The sequence below is a fragment of the Salmo salar genome, chromosome 13 (genome assembly GCF_965601325.2).
Source record: "Salmo salar chromosome 13, fSalSal1, whole genome shotgun sequence".
Lineage (NCBI taxonomy): Eukaryota > Metazoa > Chordata > Actinopteri > Salmoniformes > Salmonidae > Salmo > Salmo salar.
In genome coordinates, this window is record NC_138303.1 from 33983362 (window position 1) to 34007306 (window position 23945).

The 23945-nt window shown below is 43.5% G+C and overlaps 1 protein-coding gene across 1 annotated transcript in view; it reads right to left on the reverse strand.

Annotated features, from left to right (window-relative positions):
• Positions 1–23945, reverse strand: part of LOC106566891 (MICOS complex subunit mic25a-like) — a 31402-nt gene that overhangs the window by 1667 nt on the left and 5790 nt on the right. The window contains exon 3 of the mRNA XM_014135447.3: positions 13921–14056. Within this exon, the coding sequence (XP_013990922.2) occupies positions 13921–14056 (136 nt within the window). The remainder of the gene's footprint in view (positions 1–13920; positions 14057–23945) is intronic.

Genomic DNA, 23945 nt, shown 5'->3' on the forward strand with positions numbered 1-23945 from the left:
ATTTCCGTTCCTCTGTGATGCTCTTAGGAACTACTAGGTGTGAGTAGGGGGAGGAGTCTCCCTTCTAACCAGCACCAATGATGTCTATGGTCAAGACAATTGTAGTGATTCTCTCGGTGGGGCAGAACCACTTGTCACATCTGCTCCTGCTACGCCCTCTGGTGTTCATCCGGTGTCTTCTTGACCTGCAGTTACTCCCCCTGTACACACTCTCTCTCTCCCTCTCTGTGTGATTGTGTGGATGGAGACAGGTGTGCTGGAGTCAGAGCAGATCCCTACCAGCTGCAACTGGTTCCATAATCAAGACCTCTACAAATACTCAATCCTGCCACTTCCACTCTGCCAGATTGTAATCTCTGCTCAGTCAGTTCATGATTCTAGCCATTTATGATTATTCAAGATCCTGTTACTCTGCTGTGCCTGTTTCCCTGCCTGACACCGTTTATCCTCTCATTGCAGTTTACCTCTCTGACTCCTGTCTCCCGTTCCACATCTCACCACCCAACTACCTTGCTCTGGATTTTACTCACCACCACTACCTTGGATTCCCCACAGGACCTGTTTACCCTGTTCTACTCAGCTCACTCCAACCTCAGTCTCCACATCTGTTTTTTCTGCAACTCATCCGAGCTTCCCCGGATCTGCACTCCATATCTCCCTGTGTAACAATAAATATTTTGGTTCATTCATCCCTGTTTCCTCATCTGAGTCTGCTCTTGGGTTCCCCTGTGTCGCTCCGCTTAACACCACTGACACTTTCATAAAGAGTACTCACAGATTACTGACAGAGAAGTCCTCTCCGTCTCTGACAACAACAAAGCAACATACCATACATCCACAGCTTGTCCATTCATTTAGAGAGAAAGACTAGAGAGACAAAAGAAAATCGAAATAAATAATTATTAGCTTGATGACAGTGATGGCCTAACTAGTCTTCAAAAGCATTTCTAGAGTGTACTGTAGGCTTTGATGTCATCATAAATACATTTGGTGCACAAATTGGGAACAGGTGATTTAAAGAGCACTCTCCCTGCATTCTCATCTATTAATTTGGCCAGAGCTTTGAAAGCATCCTCAACAGACCAACAGGGCCATGGCATGGAGAGCAGAGTGCTGCTGCAGAGGGGGCAGGAATAATGGCATGTTATTGAGGTCCATGTGGAACAATACTCTGAGCCTTGGCAGGCCAGCCAGGCAGGATGCAGGATGGGATATTGACCTGCAGCTGGAGGTAGCAGTGTGAGGTTAGTACACACTGAGAAGCATGCCGCGAGACACACAGCAGAATCAATACGCGTCTCGTCACGACCGAGATCACAACACATCCCATCAGAGTACATCGTAAGGGACACCTCCACCTGCAGGGAAAGTAAGTGTTTGTGTGTCAGGGAGAGAAAGACTTGCAGAGCTTAGCCAAAAAGTTCCCACAGTGTGAATACATGCTCTGCTAGTGCGTACTTGTTTCACTTTATCTGAGGTGATTTCTATTTACTCACTCTACCCAAAGTCAGCACAATACTGTTACACACTTACAGACAAACATACACCTTCGCAAATGTAAAAGGTTCTCCTATAGCTCTAATGGGAGCTACAGTATACAGTAGTAGCGTCTGAGCTGTTGTAGGGTCAGTCTTGATTAGCTAAGAGGGTTTCCTCAGCTGGAAGCTCTGACAACTGGGGTCAGACAGCAGCACATTGACCCCTGACCTCTGGCCTCTATATAATCACCACAGTGACAAGAGGTCAACACAGAGGGGAATATACATATGAACTATGACCTGAGTGTTTATGGGAGTGATGTCAATCTGTCTGATGCTGTTCTGTGTCCAGACAGAGCCATCTACCCAGCTGGTAAGGAAGAGAATGAAGATGGGTGTCTTAATTGTACACAAGCATTATCATTGATTCTACTTGTTTTCTTTCATCTATATCACTTAAAAATAACATATTACTTGTCCAGCAATTTATTTTATAACTTCCATACTTCATTTATGGAAAGTACATGTATACTGTATGTCACTGAGACTCATTTACTTTAGAAAGCAGTCCATTTTTACGGCAAGGAACACATCTTAAACGTCTAGTGACAACATTCCCTCTGACAGGCTACTTATACTAGCCTGATTCCTCCATGGCAGTGGTACTACTATTTATTTTCTGCTCAGATAGTTTTGGGGTATAGAGGAGGCCGAGTGAGAGTCAGGAGGAGAGGGGGAGACCGTAGACCATACTCTGAGCACTCGGTCCCCTCTCCCAGCCTCAGCTCAATTGGAAATCCGTCTTATCTGATGACTGGCAGGCAATTGGAATTCCCGGGCGATAGCCTCCACTCTGCCACAGAGAGTGAGGCAGACAGGCAAAGAAAAAGAAAAAACTACTGAGATGTGATGCCAGTGCCTGGTTTTCACTGAGAGCTTTCCTGTGTTTAAAGATAGCCTCTCCTAGCTCCTGACGGATGGCAACACAACATGCTGGCTGCATCCCTTTCAAAGCCCCCAGGCCACTCTATACTTTACACTAGCAATAGGTTTAGTTTTCCTACTTTCCATTTATTATTAAATATTTACTACTTTCCATGTATTATTTCTGATGATTGCATTCATGAGGAGAGGGATCAATTGCTTTGAAGCTACACATGAAAGTGAGCATAGCATGTCAACCTGGCCTTGAGTGGGGAAGTCAGGATGCCACAAACAACAAACCCAACATACATTTTTTGGGAAATGTTTTTGTATTAAAAGGGGGAAATTATTTTAGAGGACAAAGAGGAAATTGGAGTGCATTGTGAGGTGAGGGCCTGTGAGCCAAAGTGGCCAGGAGGATGTGGAGCAGCAGCCTGGCCGTTTGCGGTTTTGGCCATTTTGTTTAACAAAGTCTATTGAACCCCCCAGATGGCCAGGCAGGCAGGACATTTATCTCAGCTGGGGGCCTCACACAGCCTTTCACCCACAGGATAAAACAGAGCCCATCTCCAGGCCCAGGCGTTCTGTGAAATCCGCTACAGAAAGCCAAAGTGTGCCAATTCTTTGGCGTTTGAGGTGGCTTTCAACTCCACAATGTGTGAGCCCTGGACCTGTGTTATTATCTGGTCTATAAGAGAGAGAGTGGTGACGTGAGAGGAGAGAGGCTCTGGAAAGGTCAGCCAGCGCCGCTGGAGCCCATTGTGTCCTCCCTCCGTCCCCCATCCCTCCACTGATGGACGTTTGAAAGCCTTGTGTTGACTGTGACGCCTGGGCCACAGTGCTGATGAAAGCCCAAAATGGTAGCTTTGGATTCAGCTTGATCAGATGTGCTGTTCGATAGCACTCAGCGAAACAACAAAAGAGAAGGAGGATTGAAAAGGGAAAGAGAGAGAGAGGGAAAGGGGTATAGCTTGAGCGAGACAATGTTTAATGCATCACTGTTAAGGCTAGACCACTTTGCCGTACCGTGGTAGAAACTACTCAAAACAGGTGAACAATAAAATATATAACGACATCAAACATCAACGTATGTGACAGCTTGATGGTAGTAGTGGTTATGATGACCCTACGTGAGATAGCTGGCTTTCTCTGGTCGTAAAAAGGGGCTTAGCAGCTAATGGGCATTTGAGGTGAGGCTGAATAAATGAACTGCTGAGAGAAAGAAATAAACAGAGAGTGAGAGAAAAGAAAAAGACCGGGAGAGACTGAAAGAGAGAGATAGAGAAGAGGGAGAGACAGAGAACCAACACTCTCTTGCCAGTAAACGTAATCTCAAAAGGCCATGCAGCACAAATGTTTGAATAATCCCTAGCGACAAAAGAAAGTGATGGAACAAAAATAATTGCTTATAATTCCCATTAAAGTAATGCTACTGTAGTGCACAGCACAGCCCAACAGGCCCAGCTAATTGCAATAGAGACAGAGAAACAAAAGACTCTTTCATGAAAGGCAGGGGAGACACGTTGCATCAGTGGCTGGGTGAAGAGTTTACCATTGTGATTGTGGTGCAGGCAGGTTATGCATCAAAGGACGAGGTCAGGTTCCAAGTTGGAAGACCTTAGTGACTTCAGAGATATCTTGATTGATTTACCCCAAACAGGCAGAGATATACAACATATTGTATTGTGATGGAGAAAACAATCAATCAGTACATATACCTCAGTGTTTTTGTCTGTGGAAGAAAGCACAGGGATCCGGAGGGTGACTTGCCTTGCTCTAGACTACCATTATAAAAGATAGGATAATTGTCCTGAGATTGCAGTATGCTCTTTCCTTGAACAATACTCAGGCCCTGAAACCAAACTCCCATTATAAAACATTACACAATGTTGGACTCAATTGGAAACAAACTTTCCACTATGCTCTGTGCTATTCACTAGTCAGGTGTGCTGTTATTGTGTGCTGTTATGTCTGAAAACAATGTGGCACATAGCAAGTCGACGCCACGGCAACAGAAAGATAATGGTCTTTGGTTTGATTGGCTGCTTCTCCGAGCCTGGATCAATTCATGTTTGAAAGGAGGGAAAGGCTGTTCATGATGACGCCTCCAACAATATGAAAATGAAATCAATAAGTGCACTGTGAAGGACTGGGAAAGAGAGAATGAGGGAGACATAAAAGAGAGATATACAGGGAGGTCGAACACAAACAGACACACACAGCCACAGCTCCTACCCACTGATATAATACTATTCCCCCCACCCTCTCTCTCCCTTGCATCACCTTGGAGACGTCTCTCTCTCTTTCTCTCTCTCTTTTTCTCCCTTTGTCTAAGCACACAAGTGGAGAGAGCGAGGCCAAAAGTTTCAAACCTCCGATTGTCGTGTCTGACTTCACACTCCACTGTGCTCGCCGCACTGGGGATTCATATAGAAATAATTGGAATGATTCTCCCCTGCAGGCCTGCTTGACTAGGCCTCTACTCTGTGTGTTGCTGTGTGTGTGCTGGGCTTCAGTCAGATAGATAGCTAGTGATAAGGACCATAGGACCAGTCCTTCTGTAGCCTGGCTTCTGACTCTTTAATGAGTCACGGCTGAGGGCCACAGAGAGCAGAGAGGGCTCCTCCGGCTAACACACTGGACTGGCTGTCTCTCACAGGGGCTAGGGTCTGGCTGTCACCACTGTCACCCTCTTCACTGGACACTGACGGAGTCACAAGAGACCGGTCATAGAGTTGTGACTGCCTCTTCACCCTACACATGGATGGAACACTAACCTATGTAATTGTCAAAGAGGAGAAGACTGAAACTAAACTGCAGAAAGTAAAGTGCCACTAGACAGGAAAACTTTGTTGTACAACTTGTCTTTTTGTCCTACTTTTGCTCTTGAACTTTTGCATGTGTCAAAAGTTTCACTTGTGTGAATTTAGACATACAGCTGCAAGTTATAACATACTGTATGTGAGGAGTATTGATGATTAGTTGATCAGGTTTTGGCTGTATAATTGTAGTTACTTATCTGGATTCAGCTATAGAAGTGTAGTTACTGGTCTGGTCCATATTCAGTTCTGTGTGGAGCAGGGATTACTGGAGAATGACAGTCTGGTTGGACAGTATTAACCTGTGGCCCTTATAGGCCCTGCCAGCCTGTGTAGCCAGGCACACATCCTTCTTTATTAAGACTGAGAGATGAGGGACCTGGACTGGCATGGCTCTCCACTCCTATCTCAGCGTCCCTCTGCTGTCTATCTCTCTTCAACTCCTTAAACACCATTCGTTTCTCTCCAACTCTCTTTCCATCTCTCTCAGCTCATCCATCTCCTGCCTTCAGAGGCCTATTGTCTTTTTGTCTAATTCTCTTACTCTCCCTTCAATTCTTTCCGACTATCTGTTCGTTTCTTTCCTCTTTCTTATATTTTCTCTGTTGACAGTGTTAAAAGTGTAATCTCTGCCCCTGCAGCATTAGTTCAATCTAGAATATTAAAGATCAATAGGTTTGTCTGCTCCCTCAGATCTACAGTAGAACCATACTTACATCATCTGGAGGAGCTACAGAGTTGGTTTGCTTTTACTTGATCTCTCGACACATCATTAATCATGTTGTAAACAGCCCTGATTGTTCTCTGAGGCCAGCCCAAAGCTACAAAGCAGATAGATACTACCGGTGGACCTGCCTGCCTGCCGACTCTCTACTTTCTTAAACTGGGAAGGGTCCAACAGCTTGGCTAGTTAACCAAGCTGCTGGGGATATTCTGCCCTTGCCAATGGAGTGGATCGAACTTAATGCACTCAGTAATTCTACAAAGTGTGTCCTGATGGACAGTGGAGCTGACAGCTGATGAGGAGGAGCAGGTTTGACAGCGTGCGCACGTGCATGCGTGTGTGTGTGTGCATGCGTGCGTTCGTGTGTGTGTGTATATAAGTGTGTGTATATCTGAGTGTGTGTGTACTGTATATGAGTGTGTGTGTATATGTGTGTGTATATCTAAGTGTGTGTATATCTGAGTGTGTGTGTACTGTATATGAGTGTGTGTGTATATATGTGTGTGTATATATAAGTGTGTGTATATCTGAGTGTGTGTGTACTGTATATGAGTGTGTGAGGCTGACAGGAGGAGAGTAGCGCTGATAGTGTGTTTCTCAGAGACCTATGACAGGCAGGGGAGAAGATGGTAACTCCAGGGTCCGAAATTAAAATAAACTTGCCGCATCGACAACAGCGCAGGACAGCCAATCAGAGAGCTGAGGCTGCAGCACTGGCAACATTAGGAGCTCAGGTAAGTTAAGACACGTGGCAGCAGCTTTAGGACAGCACCACTGGGAAAGTTACGAACTGAGGTCTACACAGAAACAAATTCAGAAGCACATTGACAGTCAAAGACTATACACAAAATACATTTCAGTTCTATAAATCATAAAGGTGGTCGATTTATGGAAAAACGATGGACAAATATACCTAAAACATTTAGGGTGGGCAGTAGACGCTGAAGCATTTGTGACCGACTGGCTCGATTCGGTCTTATGTAGCAAAATTTGAAATGGTGTTTTTTAAATTGATAAAAGTAGGGACTCAGAGCTAGAAAATGGTATATAATACACTGCGGGTTGAGGAACAATGGGAAAGTAATTCTGCTTTGAAAGTTGATCAACTTTTGAGCCCTTGAATGTTTTGGTAAACCTACTGGAGAGCTCTTCTTCGTTTACACCCATTCAGCATCGTTCACACCTTCTTAAGCCTTAGCCCCACCCATCTATTTAAGGATTCACATGAGGCCGTGTACTAAACAACCAAAGATTTCAAGACTAAAGGCTGGTTTATACTACGATGCCCATTGAGGGGTTGGGTTAAATGCAGAAGACACATTTCAGTTGAATGCATTCAGTTGTACAACTGACTTGGTTACCCCCTTTCCCTTTCCTTTCCCTTTCCATTGTGCTCTGGGCGTTTCGTAAACTGCTTCATGCATATTTTCCCTTTACGATAAATGTTATCCTAAAGGGAAAGTACGCATGAAGCAATTCAACACATCATTCTCCAAGAGAGCTCAATTCTGCATTGCTCAGTCAGCCCTGCAATCTTGCAGAACTTTGAAGTGAGCTCAACTTCATTGATGGAGGGATGGCACCCTACAGGAGAGGAGAAGAGAGGAGAGCTGCAGGAGGCTGGAGGTGTAAACTGCTGCAGGACAGGTGGAGGCCAGAGGGAGGGCTGAAGGTTTACTCACTCCTTCCCCAGTCTGACAGTGGGGCTCTGGGGATAACGCCCAGACAAAAGCCTCAGCTGATGGTTTACGCCAAGCCAGGGCTACAGGGGAGGGAGCGCAGAGGGAGAAAACAGCATTAAAAGTTTCTGAGGTCTAAAACTTGGGGCTTTGCCCACTGACCCCGTCGTACTGCAATATCAATCCGGCATCAGACACGCTACCCTAACCAGCGCATTCCCATCTCTCTCTGTCTCTGTCTCTCCCTCCCTCCACCCTCTTTCTTTTGTGCTAAATGCAGGGAAGCTCAAAACATCTATCACCATCAAAGTCAGGGCGTCTCTCTCTCTGTAAATGTCTTGAGAATCCTGCAGAGCGCAGAGACGGATCAGGCAATCTCAACTCATTATCCGAGACAGGGGCGAGCGTGGGCGCCTCCCAATCTCCTCACCCCCGCACCCCCCTCCTAGCCCTATGCACCCCCCTCCCCAGCCTCACACTCCGCTCACTGGCTCCATTCTCTAATAAGGCCTGCCTCTGTTTCTCCCTTCTAACCATCACCACAACCCAAGCCCATTTACTTCATACGAAACAGAGGGGAAATACACAACACACACACACATACTGATACACAGATATACACACTGATACAAACACACACAGAGATCAGAAGATGCCTTTCATTTGCTGAGCGTTAATAAGGCAGTGTGTAGGGCTAGGTCTGCAGTTGGTCTGGTCTGGGCTGACGGCCTCCGTCTACAGTAACTGATGAAACCATACAGTTACAAGACTCCCAGTAACACAACTGTCAACTGGCCTGCTGTTCTGCTACAGATGTTAACATCAAACAGGCATCAGAGTCAGACATTGATAGAAAACAGTTAGGGTGGAGATCTTTCAACTCAGAATGTTCAGCAAATGCTCACCTAGTCAAAGGGATACTACGAGATTTTGAGATATAGGTGGTTTTTCTACTTACCCAGTCTCTCGAAATCTTGCAATATCCCTTTAACTAGGTGAGCATCTATGAAAAATAGAGGAATTTGCTGAACATTCTGAGTTCATAGATCTCTGTCCTAACGGTTTCCTATCAATGTCTGACTGATGCCTGTTTGATGTAAACATGGTCTGGAACCAGAGTCAAACAAACTCACAGATACTATTTTTATGTCTGATTGCAGTTTGGAGATTATTGAACTTGCCATATTGTTAGGTTAGCGCAGTTCATGGAAGTCTCCCGATACAGTAGCCATGTCATGGATCCCTCCGGAATGTTCATCATGCACACCTGTCCCCTATTCCCACTGATTAGTACTTGTATAAGTGTGCCCTTTGGTTTCCATTGGGCTGTCGATTATTGTTACAATGTCCGTTGGTGTGTGTGTGTGTGAGTACCTGTGCTGTGTGTTTTGGGCTTTCGTGCCATTGTGGATTGCGCAGATGATTACGGGTCTCGTCCCGTGTGATAATCATTGTGCGCTTGTGTTAATTATTCGAGGTTCTCCTCGCTCTTTTGTTTGGGTTTCAACCCTGTGTTTTGTATAGTGTTTGTTTGGTCTTCGTCCCCATGTCTTTACATGGCACGCTGTAATTTGGGTACAATAAAAAACTATATTACGCATTCCTGCGTCTGTCTCCCAAATCTCTTCATACCAACGTGACAAGCCAGCTCCTCTCAAAAGCAGGGAAATAGACCTTCTAACACTACAAAGCTGGGTGGTTGGTCATATAGTCTAACAAAGCTATACATAGTAATCAATATTTTATAAATGTGTTCATTTTACTGATAATCACAAGAAACAAGATTCTATCCACTTCCTCATTCTCTGTCCCACTGTCGCATAGAGATGTATAGAGATCATAACGTATCTGTCTCAATTAGAGGTCGGCCGATTAATCGGAATGGACGATTAATTAGGCCGATTTCAAGTTTTCATAACACTCGGTAATCGGTATTTTTGGCCATATATTATTATTATAAAAAAAAATTTAAACCTTTATTTAACTAGGCAAGTCAGTTAAAGAACACATTCTTATTTTCAATGACGGCCTAGGAACGGTGGGTTAACTGCCTCGTTCAGGGGCAGAACGACAGATTTTTACCTTGTCAGCTTGGGGACGCAACCTTACGTTAACTAGCCCAACGCTTTAACCACCTGCTTTACGTTGCCAAGGTAAGTTGCTAGCTAGCATTAAACTTATCTTATAAAAAAAAAAAAAATCAATCATAAACAGTAGTTAACTACACATGGTTGATGATATTACTAGTTTATCTAGCCTGTCCTGCTTTGCATATAATCGATGTGGTGCGCTTTCGCGAAAAAGGACTGTCTTTGCTCCGACGTGTACCTAACCATAAACATCAATGTCTTTCTTAAAATCAATACACAAGTATATATTTTTAAACCTGCATATTTAGTTAATATTGCCTGCTAACATGAATTTCTTTTAACTAGGGAAAATGTGTCACTTCTCTGCAAACAGAGTCAGGGTATATGCAGCAGTTTGGGCCGCCTGGCTTGTTGTGAACTGTGAAGACTATTTCTTCCTAACAAAGACAGCAGACTTCGCCAAACGGGGATGATTTAACAAAAGCGCATTTGCGAAAAAAAAGCACAATCGTTGCACGACTGTACCTAACCATAAACATCAATGCCTTTCTTAAAATCAATACACATAAGTATATATTTTTAAACCTGCATATTTAGCTAAAAGAAATCCAGGTTAGCAGGCAATATTAACCAGGTGAAATTGTGTCAGTTCTCTTGCGTTCGTTGCAGGCAGAATCAGGTTATACAGAATCTGGCTCGTTGCGAACTAATTTGCCAGAATTTTACGGAACTATGAAGTAACATTGTAGGTTGTGCGATGTAACAGGAATATTTAGATTTATGGATGCCACCCATTAGATAAAATACGGAACGGTTCCGTATGTCACTGAAAGAATAATGTTTTCGAGATGATAGTTTCCGGATTTGACCATATTAATGACCTAAGGTTTATTATATTATAGTTAAGTCTATGATTTGATATTTGATAGAGCAGTCTGACTGAGCGGTGGTAGGCAGCAGCAGGCTCGTAATAGTCAAAGGTATATGGTTTAAAGAGAAATAGTCGACGCGTCATAATTCCTGTAATAACTTGCGGCTGAACTTGAAAGCGGTTCCTTCGTTATTTTACCGTTCATGTCTTCCATAGAGAATGTCTTGATCTACTTCAAATAAGGTCTGTGTTTTGTGCTTAAACCGCCTCGGCGTTTTGATACCCGTGTAAATCTCACTAGGTAACGTTTGTCAACATATTTTCATAAATCCACTCTACAAAAGTAAATGAAGCGGTTCATTTAAATTATATATAAATGAAGCGTTTCCTTCATTTATTCCATAGGATATTTTTAGATTAACTTATTAAAGTTAATCTAAAAATATCCTATGGAATAAATGAAGGAACCGCTTTTCAGATTTTGCTAGAAGGTGTCATGGGAATTATGACTCGCACTTTGGTAGTCAATTCTTACCATGCCCATTATTAAAATAGGATTTCCTGCATATAGAAATTACAGTTTTTGTTTTCACCATTCATCACAGGTAACTTAAACTCTATTTTTATTATTCAAACAGTTGAGAGTATTTGTCTCCTAAGCAGACTCTTCAGTATCGTTGTCACTTCAGAGCTGTGTGTGTGTGTGTTATATATATATATATATATATATATATATATATATATATATATATATATATATATATATATATATATACGTATAAAAAAAAAATCATAATAATAATCGGACGATTAATCGGTATCGGGTTTTTGGTCCTCCAATAATCGGTATCGGCGTTGGAAAATCATAATCGGTCGACCTCTAGTCTCAATGGCCCTGACCGTGCGCTCATAGATGGCATAACGGTACAGATACAACGTTGTGATCTCTATGCGACAATGGCAGAACCTTTAATATCCTAAGAAACATTTTTGGAAGAAAGGGTTCTTTGATGATTCTTTGGAAGGCAATAAGGGTTCTACATAGAACCTCATATCATATTTCCCATCATGCTCTATTGCATGGTGATTTTCAGAATTGTTTGTTTTAATATCTGTGTTTTTGCATGTACATTGATTGGTTGCAGTTAGTAGTTTAACTTATTGAACCCATTACTTAAATGGTTGTTGCATTTTAAATGGCTTAGGTAGACTCCTCACAATGTTCCTAACCCTGGCAGTCATTCTGAATGCAGGTTGTGGGTGATAAAAAAAATTCCACTATTGGATATCTTTATTCTAGCTGGATTCCAATAGGATTTACACATCACTTTGCAAGCCAGCATAATGTGACTTGCAGGGCCTGATGTGGCCTGTAAATCAGGAGATTCCTAACACCCCTTTGTTAGGGTATAACTAGGCCCTCAAAGAAAGGCCTCATGATATATGTAATGTATTGTCATAAATAATGTAATTTTAAAGGATAATAAGGCTGGTGGAACTGTTCACATAGTTCTAGGAAGAACCCTTCATAGATGGTTCTAATGTAGGTGTAATTACAGTATCTACATAGAGGGTTCTAGGTAGATATATAGCTTATAAGGGTATTACTCTTGTGAAGAAGAGGCAGAAGACTAATGAGCCAGATTTGACTTGGGGGTAGAGATGCTAGAAACATCTTTACCTTGACTTCTGTATAACCTTAACCCTAAACCAGGTTATTTGGAACAGGGACACAAATAAAGTTGTATCTTTACTGGATGGGAAAAAATATCCTATGGTTAACCTGTTGGGTCTAGGGGGCAGCATTTGCACGTCTGGATAAAAAAAATGTACCCGATTTAATCTGGTTACTAATCCTACCCAGTAACTAGAATATGCATATACTTATTATATATGGATAGAAAACACTCTAAAGTTTCCAAAACTGTTTGAATGGTGTCTGTGAGTATAACAGAACTCATTTGGCAGGCAAAACCCTGAGACATTTTCTGACAGGAAGTGGATACCTGATGTGTTGTATTGATTTTAAACCTATCCCATTGAAAAACACAGGGGTTTAGGAATATTTTGGCACTTCCTATTGCTTCCACTAGATGTCACCAGCCTTTACAAAGTGTTTTGAGTCTTCTGGAGGGAGATCTGACCGAACAAGAGCCATGGAACGGTGATGTCCCATTAGACACCTGGCGCGCTACTTCATGTTGGGTACCCTCGTTCCAATACGTTATAAAAGGCTATGCATTCGTCCACCTTGAATATTATTCATGTTCTGGTTAAAAAAGGCCCTAATGATTTATGCTATACAACGTTTGACATGTTTGAACGAACGGAAATATATTTTTTCCCCTCGTTCATGACGAGAAGTCCGGCTGGCTTACATCATGTGCTAACGAGACGGAGATTTTTGGACATAAATGATGAGCTTTTTTGAACAAAACTACATTCGTTATGGACCTGTGATACCTGGAAGTGACATCTGATGAAGAGAATCAAAGGTAATGGATTATTTACATAGTATTTTCGATTTTAGATCTCCCCAACATGACGTCTAGTCTGTATCGCAACGCGTATTTTTCTGGGCACAGTGCTCAGATTATTGCAAAGTGTGATTTCCCAGTAAGGTTATTTTTAAATCTGGCAAGTTGATTGCGTTCAAAAGATGTAAATCTATAATTCTTTAAATGACAATATAATATTTTACCAATGTTTTCTAATTTTAATTATTTAATTTGTGACGCTGACTTGACTGCCGGTTATTGGAGGGAAACGATTTCCTCAACATCAATGCCATAGTAAAACGCTGTTTTTGTATATAAATATGAACTTGATAGAACTAAAAATGCATGCATTGTCTAACATAATGTCCTAGGAGTGTCATCTGATGGAGATTGTAAAAGGTTAGTGTATCATTTTAGCTGGTTTTATGGTTTTGGTGACCCTGTCTTTGACTTGACAAAACATTACACACAACTCTTGTAAATGTACTGTCCTAACATACTCTAAATTTATGCTTTCGCCGTAAAACCTTTTTGAAATCGTAAAACGTGGTTAGATTAAGGAGATGTTTATCTTTCAAATGGTGTAACATAGTTGTATTTTTGAAAAATTTGAATTTTGACATTTATTTGGATTCAAATTTGCCGCTCTTGAAATGCACCTGCTGTTGATGGAGTGCACCACAGGTGGCACGCTAGCGTCCCACCTAGCCCCAAGAGGTTAAACAAAAAAATATGAACAGGTGAAGGGTCTATATAATACATTTATCTATTTGTGTAGAAAGAAGCCATGAAAACCCCCATGCATCCACTGAGTCAGAGCTTATAGTATACACTGACCTTCGTGGCTGCGTCAATGCACTGCATGTACGTTTTGGCCAGGTCAGAGCATTGCAGTGTCTGCTCCCGGTTCTCCTTGTAGCAGTTGAGGATCTGGGACTGCAGGTTGATGCACACAGACTCTGTGTTCCTCGCTCTGTGGACACACACAGACAGACACAGGTCACAGGTCACAGGTCAGCCCAGAGGTCATCAAAGAGATACAGTTTCATGATTTTTATGAGAACACAACAAGCAACATATGTAACATTACTACAGTGATGATCAGTGACATTGCAGTTTTCTGAAAAACACTTCAGGTGATTGACGTGAAGGAAACTTTAAGGGAATAAAATGGTGTAAGTTAAGGAAGCTAGATGACAACCCATGACCATCTGAACTTTTCTGCTATTTTTGAATCATCTCAATTGAAACTGTTTCCACATTGTGCCTGAAAAGGAAGCCCCCCGTTTCACATAAACACACTCAGACTCCACATTACATACCAATACACAGAAACACACACAGACTCCACATTACATACCAATACACAGAAACACACACAGACTCCACATTACATACCAATACACAGAAACACACACAGACTCCACATTACATACCAATACACAGAAACACACACAGACTCCACATTACATACCAATACACAGAAACACGCACAGACTCCACATTACATACCAATACACAGAAACACACACTCAGACTCCACATTACATACCAATACACAGAAACACACACTCAGACTCCACATTACATACCAATACACAGAAACACACACTCAGACTCCACATTACATAGCAATACACAGAAACACACAGACTCCACATTACATACCAATACACAGAAACACATACCAACATCCCCCAGCGTGTACAAATGTCTCCCTCCCAATCCTGTGGACACTTTAGTGGAATGAATGGATGGGAAGAGACAGGTTAAACTGAATTACCAGCAGAGAGGATATTTATTAATAGAGCCTGTGACAAGCGTGGCATTGACTAACACAACGATGATAAATAACCTGATACCACGACTAGAGGAGGAGGAGGCAGGGAAACCCAGTCACCCTGGCAACCTTTTAGCAGTGATGTCACTGAGCATCCAGATTCCTGTAGACACAGAGCCAATGGTGTGTGGTTGTGTCTACCGAAGATGTTGACTTTAACATGGGGGGATGCTTAGTACACTACAGTACCACCTCCATCTATCTACCACAACTAAGGTACCGCTACAGATTAGAAATGGTGAAAATAGGGATCAATCATTCCTAATTTAACGAATCAAGTTGAGTTGATCAAATCAGACTGAATTCACAGATTGGATTAGCTTGTTGTAATATGATATGTGATATGTAACATAATTGGTCTCTGCATTCCTATCTCTCACTGATGGAGTTCTGTGGCAGATTCATTGCCAGGTTGGCATGCTTAATGAAATTTGATTGATTAAGCAAAGTCATGTGCGTTAAACCCTCCCATCCGCTCCGCGGCTGCTGCCCTGCACTGCAACTGCTACTATCAGAGGACCGTTTGACACTGCGCTTAATTGAAACCCAAATTAAAGCCCGAGCTCAGCTTTGATTCAGCGCGCAAGTCAACCCCGGCATTTCAATTAAAACTCATCCAGTGCTACCATCAAACCACACAGCATATCACCAAACAGCAGAGCGATATGCTATCGCTAGCGTTTCCTTGTGAGTTGCTTGTCTTATCTGAACAGTCAAGAGAAAGAAGAGAAAGCTCCATCAAGGCGTGTTTAAGGGATGATGCCTTTGTGTATCAGATCCCCCTGTTTACCCACTGCTGAAGCTCCTTCTTCGTCTGTTTAATCACACTAGGAGCAGAGAAAAAGACTAAAGCAGCGCTGTTTTTTGTACTGGGAAGATAAGGAACTCTCCTTTAATTTAAAATAAACTGCCTTCATCAGGGAAGGAAAAGCTCCTGACAGTGCAGGAGGTTTATTAAAGGGGCCTGAAGCAGAAAATTGGTTTGCCGCAGCCAAAGCTGAACCGAATTGAACCAAATTGAAGGTGAGGCCTTAAATAAAAAATATTAACTGAGCCGATTAGGCCACTTTGAGCGGAGCAGGCCGTGCATATGAGCAGTAATTTCTGAATTCAAAATCTGTGAGTAAATATAACGGAACACTGAGAGATTAGACCTTAATTACTGTCGATTCCCATTATTTTTTGTCTCCTCCAGCAAACGTGCAGTGACAGAACAAAGGCCAACTTCTGAAAGTATGCCAAGCTGAGAGGCAAAACGAGAAATGAAAGACTAGAAATCAAATGGGAATAAGAAAAACAACTACTACAAAAGGTTCCATTAGCAAGCCTGCAATGCAAGGAAGAGATTGGAATCAAATCAATGAAAATGCTAAGCAGCACAAAACACACAGAAACTCCAAAGAGTGTTTTGGATGTGATTGGCTGGAAGCAGAGGGCAGAGGTCATGTTTGTGCTAGGTCTGCAGCTCATAGTGCTTCAGGTGCTATCAGATGGAGTCTGAGAGGAGAGGCACCGGTATCTCTATACTGCTGCTGTTGTGGGCAACCAGCGCCTGCTCAAATCATAGAGAGAGTAGCTACTGTACCGCCTTGAGATAACTCTGCTCTGCCATCCTCAGCAGATTACTGCAATTGGCAGATAAATAAATTAATCACACTGGCTTTACACTGTAAATCCACCAAACTTTATCTGCAGGGGAATTCAGAAGGGGCTGAAATTAACTAGAGGCCCCAGCTCTGACAGCTTTTACATTGACTGAGCTGAGCAGCGCAGGCCTCCTCTCCCTCACCTTCCCTACATTCTCCTCCTCCACTCCTCCCCCAGCCAATCTCACCTGCCTGGCCCCTCTCCCTCCACACGATGCTCCCCCACTTAAGCCTGTCAGGTCTGGAGGGGCCAGAGGCAGACCGCTGAGGGCTCAGGTCAAATACAGGCAGGGATCTGACACCGCTGACAATTACTACAGCAGAGGCCTGACTTGTTAGACCTCAGGGTTAGAGTCACATGTAAGTGTCTGTCTCACATGTAACAATTCACATCCTAACCTGGAGGGGGTCACCTCTCCGATGGAATGTCCCCTTCAAAGGCATTGTCACAGTTGTCGTAAGAACGGGACCAATGCGCAGCGGATGTTGAGTTCCACATATTTATTACAAAATTAAACTTTAAGCAACAGCAAATAAATTAATAAACGAACAATGAAACGTGACTACGTTATGCACAAAACAATATCCCACAAACACAGGTGGGAAAAATAGCTACTTAAATATGATCCCCAATTAGAGGCAACGATTACCAGCTGCCTCTAATTGGGAACCAAACCAAAACACCAACATAGAAATGTTAAACTAGAACACCCCCTTGTCACGCCCTGACCTACTACACCATAGAGAAACAAGGGCTCTCTATGGTCAGGGCGTGACAGTACCCCCCCCTCCCCCAAAAGGTGCGGACTCCGGCCGCAAAACCTGAAACCAAATGGGAGGGTTTGGGGGGGTGACTAGTGTTGGTGGTGGCTCCGGCCCCCCCCCCCCCCCAGAGAGGAAGCTGGGCTGGTCGCTGTGCCTGGACTGGGCACCGGCGCTGAGGAAGGCTCTGGCCTAGGAGCGAGACTGGACTCCGTGTCTGGACTGGACACCGGCCAAGAGGGGGGCTCCTGCCATGGAGCTGGACTGGACACCGTGCCTGGACTGGCCACCGGCGCAGAGGAAGGCTCCTGCCCTGGAGCTGGACTGGACGCCTTGCCTGGAAGCTCCGGACCGTTGACCGTCGCAGGAGGTTCCGGACCGTGGACCGTCGCAGGAGGTTCCGGACCGTGGACCGTCGCAGGAGGTTCCGGACCGTGGACCGTCGCAGGAGGTTCCGGACCGTGGAACGTCGCAGGAGGTTCCGGACCGTGGAACGTCGCAGGAAGCTCCGGACCGTGGAACGTCGAAGGAAGCTCCGGACCGTGGAACGTCGAAGGAAGCTCCGGACTGGGAACCGTCGCCGGAAGCTCCGGACTGGGAATGCGCACTGGAGGCCTAGTGCGTGGAGCCGGTACAGGTGGCACCGGACTGGTGACACGCACTTCAGGGCGAGTGCGAGGAGCAGGCACAGGACGTACCGGACTGGGGAGGCGCACTGGAGGCCTGATGCGTGGGGCCAGGACAGGTTGCACCAGACTGGTGACACGCTCTTCAAGGCGAGTGCGAGGAGCAGGCACAGGATGTACCGGACTGGGAACACGCACTTCAGGGCGAGTGCGTGGAGGAGACACAGGACGTACCGGATTGGGGAGGCGCACTGGAGGCAAGACCCTGGCGTCGTTGCTGTCCTCCATTAATACCTTCCGTCTGCCGCCAAGGAAGGGTTTCGCATCCACCCATCACTTCTTCCCATGTCCAAAACTCTTTTAACTCGTGGATATGCTGCTTGGTCCTCTTTTGTTGGGATATTCTGTCACGGTTGTCGTAAGAACGGGACCAAGGTGCAGCGGATGTTGAGTTCCACATATTTATTACAAAGTGAAACTTTAAGCAAAAGCAAATAAATCAATAAACGAACAACGAAATGTGACTACGTGATGCACAAAACAATATCCCACAAACACAGGTGGGAAAAATAGCTACTTAAATATGATCCCCAATTAGAGGCAACGATGACCAGCTGCCTCTAATTGGGAACCAAACCAAAACACCAACATTGAAATTTTAAACTAGAACACCCCCTCGTCACGCCCTGACCTACTACACCATAGAGAAACAAGGGCTCTCTATGGTCAGGGCGTGACAGTCATGCTTATCCAGTCTAGCTCACACACACACACAGTGTAGTGTGGTGGCATAGTCCTGGTTTGACCATGGTGTCATTTGCTGTAAAGGACTGGTCCAGCTGTCTTATTCACCACTGTGTTGTGGATCAGAAGGTTGACAGAATCTTTTTTATGTCTCTTTCATTTGAACCGCAATTACAGGGAAGAGGAGTGTGTGTCAAAATCAGACTCCTTATGGCTTCTACTAAGTAGTCATCTTTTATGCATGACAATTACAGCATAGCTGCTGTTAGAGCAAGACTGCTGTATCATGAATGATCATGAACAACAGCTGTGGTACTGTATGATGGTACTGATAGCGGTTTTACCGTGCTACAGCAGCAAAGGAGAGGAGAGTGGGCTCAGCGCTGGTTCATGTGTGTGGTCAGCCGGTGATGACTGCCAGTTTTACACTCCCTGGACAGCCTGTGTCTTCTATAATGAGGGCTTTTTCTCTGAGAGGCCATAACACCAGCAGCAAGAACAACAAGCGCAACGTCTGTCTGGAGCTAGCTAATTGGCCACTGTTGTTAACTCACTGTGGCTGAATGCTGGACACCTCACATTCTGTTTATATACTGTTGTTTACTCACTGTGTATGTATATACTGTATTCCCAACATAGTTCATCCTAATATACACTACCGTTCAAAAGTTCGGGGTCACTTAGAAATGTCCTTGTTTTTGAAAGAAAAGGCCTAAAAGACCAGCATCCCAGAGTGGCCTCTTCACTGTTGACGTTGAGACTGGTGTTTTGCTGGTACTATTTAATGAAGCTGCCAGTTAAGGACTTGTGAGGTGTCTGTTTCTCAAACTAGACACTCTAATGTACATGTCCTCTTGCTCAGTTGTGCACCGGGGCCTCCCACTCCTCTTTCTATTCTGGTTAGAGTCAGTTTGCGCTGTTCTGTGAAGGGAGTAGGACACCGCGTTGAACGAGTTCTTCAGTTTCTTGGCAATTTCTCGCATGGAATAGCCTTCATTTCTCAGAACAAGAATAGACTGACGAGTTTCAGAAGAAAGTTCATTGTTTCTGGCCATTTTGAGCATGTAATGCTGATGCTCCAGATACTCAACTAGTCTAAAGAAGGCCAGTTTTATTGCTTCATTAATCAGAACACAGTTTTCAGCTGTGCTAACATAATTGCAAAAGGGTTTTCTATTGATCAGTTAGCCTTTTATAATGATAAACTTGGATCAGTTAACACAACGTGCCATTGGAACAGAGGAGTGATGGTTGCTGATAATGGGCCTCTGTATGCCTATATAGATATTCCATAAAATATCAGCTACAATAGTTTCCAGCTACAATAGTCATTTACAACATTAACAATGTCTACACTGTATTTCTGATCAATTTGATGTTATTATAATGGACAAAAAAATTGCTTTTCTTTCAAAAACAAGGACATTTCTAAGTGCCCCCAAACTTTTGAACGGTAGTGTATCTACTACCACTGTACATACCATTTTCTTAATATCAATACCACACAACAGCTAGTATACAGCTAGTTCTGCATTGACTTTTGTTTTCACAGAGGAGAGCTCCTCAGTACCAATGCTTTTCTGTTCACCTCAGAAAGGTCTGCAGTGCCTTGGCATGTTGCCAAGCTGATTATGGTGCAGCCAGCTAGGCTGTTCCATCAAAGATACACACCTTTGTCTGGCCGGCTCATAAGGTGTGCATTACATTACAATCACAATACAGCACTTTAACAGCCACACTCCAAGACTGCTACAAACTACGGAGTGCTTTGAGAACTACTTCACTTTACCCGTCACAATACAGCACATTATCTCTCTTCAATTGAAGACTTCAGATATGTAAAGTATCTGTCAGATAGGTAATGTCTGATATAAGAGTTAAAACAGCAAGAAGACGATGGGCACTAGATTTTGAGTGCCCTGTGCTCTGCTCTGTGTGCTAGAGAGGAAGTTAAGTCAGGTAGCAGTGAGGGACAGAGAGAGAAAGATATAAGAGAGCAGCCTTGTCATGCTCCAGGAGAGTTGGGGCTCGGGGAGCTGCAGATGAGACAAGGCATCAGCCTGCACACAAGGAAGACATTAAGGGACAGTACGCTCCTGGCAAACCTTCTCCAAATCTAGGGATTAAAACCTGGATTAAAACATCACACAGTGGTATGCCGTGGAGAAGGCTGGCAGGTAGGAGCCCGGCAAACTGCCACTGTCTGCTTAAGCTCTGGTAGTACAGCTCAGGAAAATGACAATTTACAGTATGCAAACACAGCCCAGATAGGTGCTATCTAGAACCTAGACTGTCCTTGTGGGAGAACCCTTTGAGCAACCCTTTTGGTTCCAGGTAGAACCTTTTTTGGTTCCATGTAGAACCCTTTTCACAGAGGTTTCTACATGGAACCCAAAATAGTTCTACATGGAAACCAACGGGTTCTACCTGGAACCCAATAGGGTTCCTCAAAGGTTTTTCCCATAGGGAGAGCCGGAGAATCCTTTTGGAACCCTTTTTTCTGAGAGTGTAACCTTAGACCCAGTCTTGCTGCATAACCTCTGACCACATCCTGGCCTCCATTCCACCCTAACCCTTCCCCCAGCCCAACTGCAACTGTCTTCTTTTGATCTCCTTACCTCAGAGTCCTCACTAAATCTAACCTTCACCTGGTTGGCCAAAACTGGAATAGGAGACACTGGAAGGTTCTACAAAACCATAGCACCGAAAATACACTGTCTGAGACCATCACTGTACTGGAGACAGGGGACGAACACTTACGGAAGAGAGATCTCGCTCTGATCACATTGCCATCTGATGGGAGCGTGCGTTGCCATGTCTCCTGCCTGGGAGGGAGTCTCTTCCTGGCTGACGCGGCGTCAGACGGCAACACGCTCACATGAGCTTAGAAGCTCAAATCCCTGATTAGAGGCCTTCAGTTGTTAGCAGCGAGGAGCAAGGTTAGCACAGAGTATGCAGGGAGAACAGCAGTCCCTAACCAGCTGCCACCATGCTTACACACTGCTTAATTTACACATGCAGAAGAGAGAAGAGCTGCCTTTCCCTAAGACTGTAGTGCATTTGAAAATGTTTATCTCAGATTGTACTGCTACTCCTCTCTACTTTTTGACTTTTGAATGGTCATTAATTTACTGATGTGATACCGGTATAGGCCTTTGTCCCCCACTGCAGTTAGTTATGAATAAAAAAATCACTTGTGACGATTACTCTTGTGCTCCCATATCTACAGTAAAGGGTCTCCCCGGCAAAATGGCACAGCATTAAGGTATTGCTTTATTCTACTGGGGAATTCTATAAGTTGTATAGTAAAACGTCTAGAAAGATGGACCATATAAATGAAGTGTTTAAAAAAAGAGGTTTAAGCTCGTTACAACGAGATTGATAGAACAGATGTTCAATACTCATCATACCCATGTAAAAGCGTGAATGTGCACAGTGTGCAGAATTGAGATCAGTCTTTGAAAAACATGCCATGGTAAATGCATTAGAAATAAGAAGGAAGGCAGGTAAACTGGTAGGATATGTGATAAGGCTAATCAGGAAAGCTCGTATTTGGACACAACATTTAAATATACAGGTAACTGCCAAAATAAAGGAAACACCAACATGGTGTCTTAATAGGGCGTTGGACACCATGAGCCAGAACAGCCTCAATATCCCTTGGCATAGATTCTACAAGTGTCTGGAACTCTATTGGAGGGTTGCGACACCATTCTTCCACAAGAAATTCCATCATTTGGTGTTCTGTTGATGGTGGTGGGAAATGTCGTCTCAGGCCGAGAGTCTGACATAAGTGTTCAATTGGGTTGAGATCTGGTGACTGAGACGGCCATAGCATATGGTTAACATCATTTTCATGCTCATCAAACCATTCAGTGACCACTCGTGCCCTATGGTTGGGGGCATTGTCATCCTATGGGGGAATAGTCATGATAGCCAAAACAATGGAAAAATAATGGCCTGCCCAGCATTTTTATACAAGACCCTAAGCATGTGTAGGAGAGTTAAAATGGTTATTCCATCAAACTTCAAATTATTAGAATAGTACACAACGCAGAACAGAACAACCAGGTTAAGGGTCAGTGGCCCAAGCCCGCGAACAGGAATATTCCAAGTTCAGACAGAAGGGGGGAGTCAGATCGCTATGATCGCCAGGAACTTTCTTTTTGGTGTCTATTTTTAATTGTTGTGCTACTAGTACTGCCTGTTGATGTTAAGTAGGCAGCTACAGTAGCTGAATGATATTAACATCTTCTGGTTTTATTTCATTAAATGTATTTTATTTCATCTAGGTGCTTACGTCACCTACTAACACCCTGGTACTACTCGTAGCTCCCGTTCTCCTCAGTCCGAGAAAAACACTGAGAGAAAGGTATGTGTTGCAAATTACTCCTTTGTAGAAGTCCATAACATGAAATTAATAAAACATCCCAAGGTTAATGCTGTATATATTGTTATAAGGGAATGTGAAACTATTGAAACATGTAACTTTCAGAGTTTTATTGTTGTTATTGATATAGTTTACAGAGTGCTAAAAATGATTGCTGTTGCTAGCTAGCATGCCTTTCTGTGATGCAAACGGTTAGCTGTGCTGCCGACTGATGCTAGCGTTGCATTATGTGAAATGTAGTTTTAGCCCTCTAAGGTCTGAATGATAAAGGCGATTTCACATTGTAGCTTGTTTGTATTACAGTGTTTCTGTACATGAGTTGTTGTATTTTAATACTGTCAACACTGAAAACACTTAGCAATGTATTGGGGATGTGAGACAGGATATGTGTTTTACCTTTCTTCATGCTCCTGTATAGAACAACTTGTCAGATGATGCATTGGAGACTGATGTGCTTCTGTCCTGTCTTTTCATAATAATATTGCAGGTATGGTTCTATTGTCTATGAATTAAGATTATACATTCTTTGTATTAAGGATTGGTTATTATTTTATACTATACATTATAGCTTTATGTATGAATGTGATTGTGTGAGTCCGAGAAAACACTGAGAAAGAACAACTTGTCAGATGGTGCGTTGGAGACTGATGTGTTCCCGTCCTGTCTTTTCATAATACTATTGCAGGTCGACATAAAAGCCAGAAAGACAGCCGTGGTGTCGCTGTTCATTTCTTGGTTCTCCTGTGGTACATAGAAAGAACGATACACATGGTGGGATGTTAATTGCTTAATTAACCCAGGAATAACACCTGTGTGGAAGCACCTGCTTTCAATATACTTTGTGTCCCTCATTT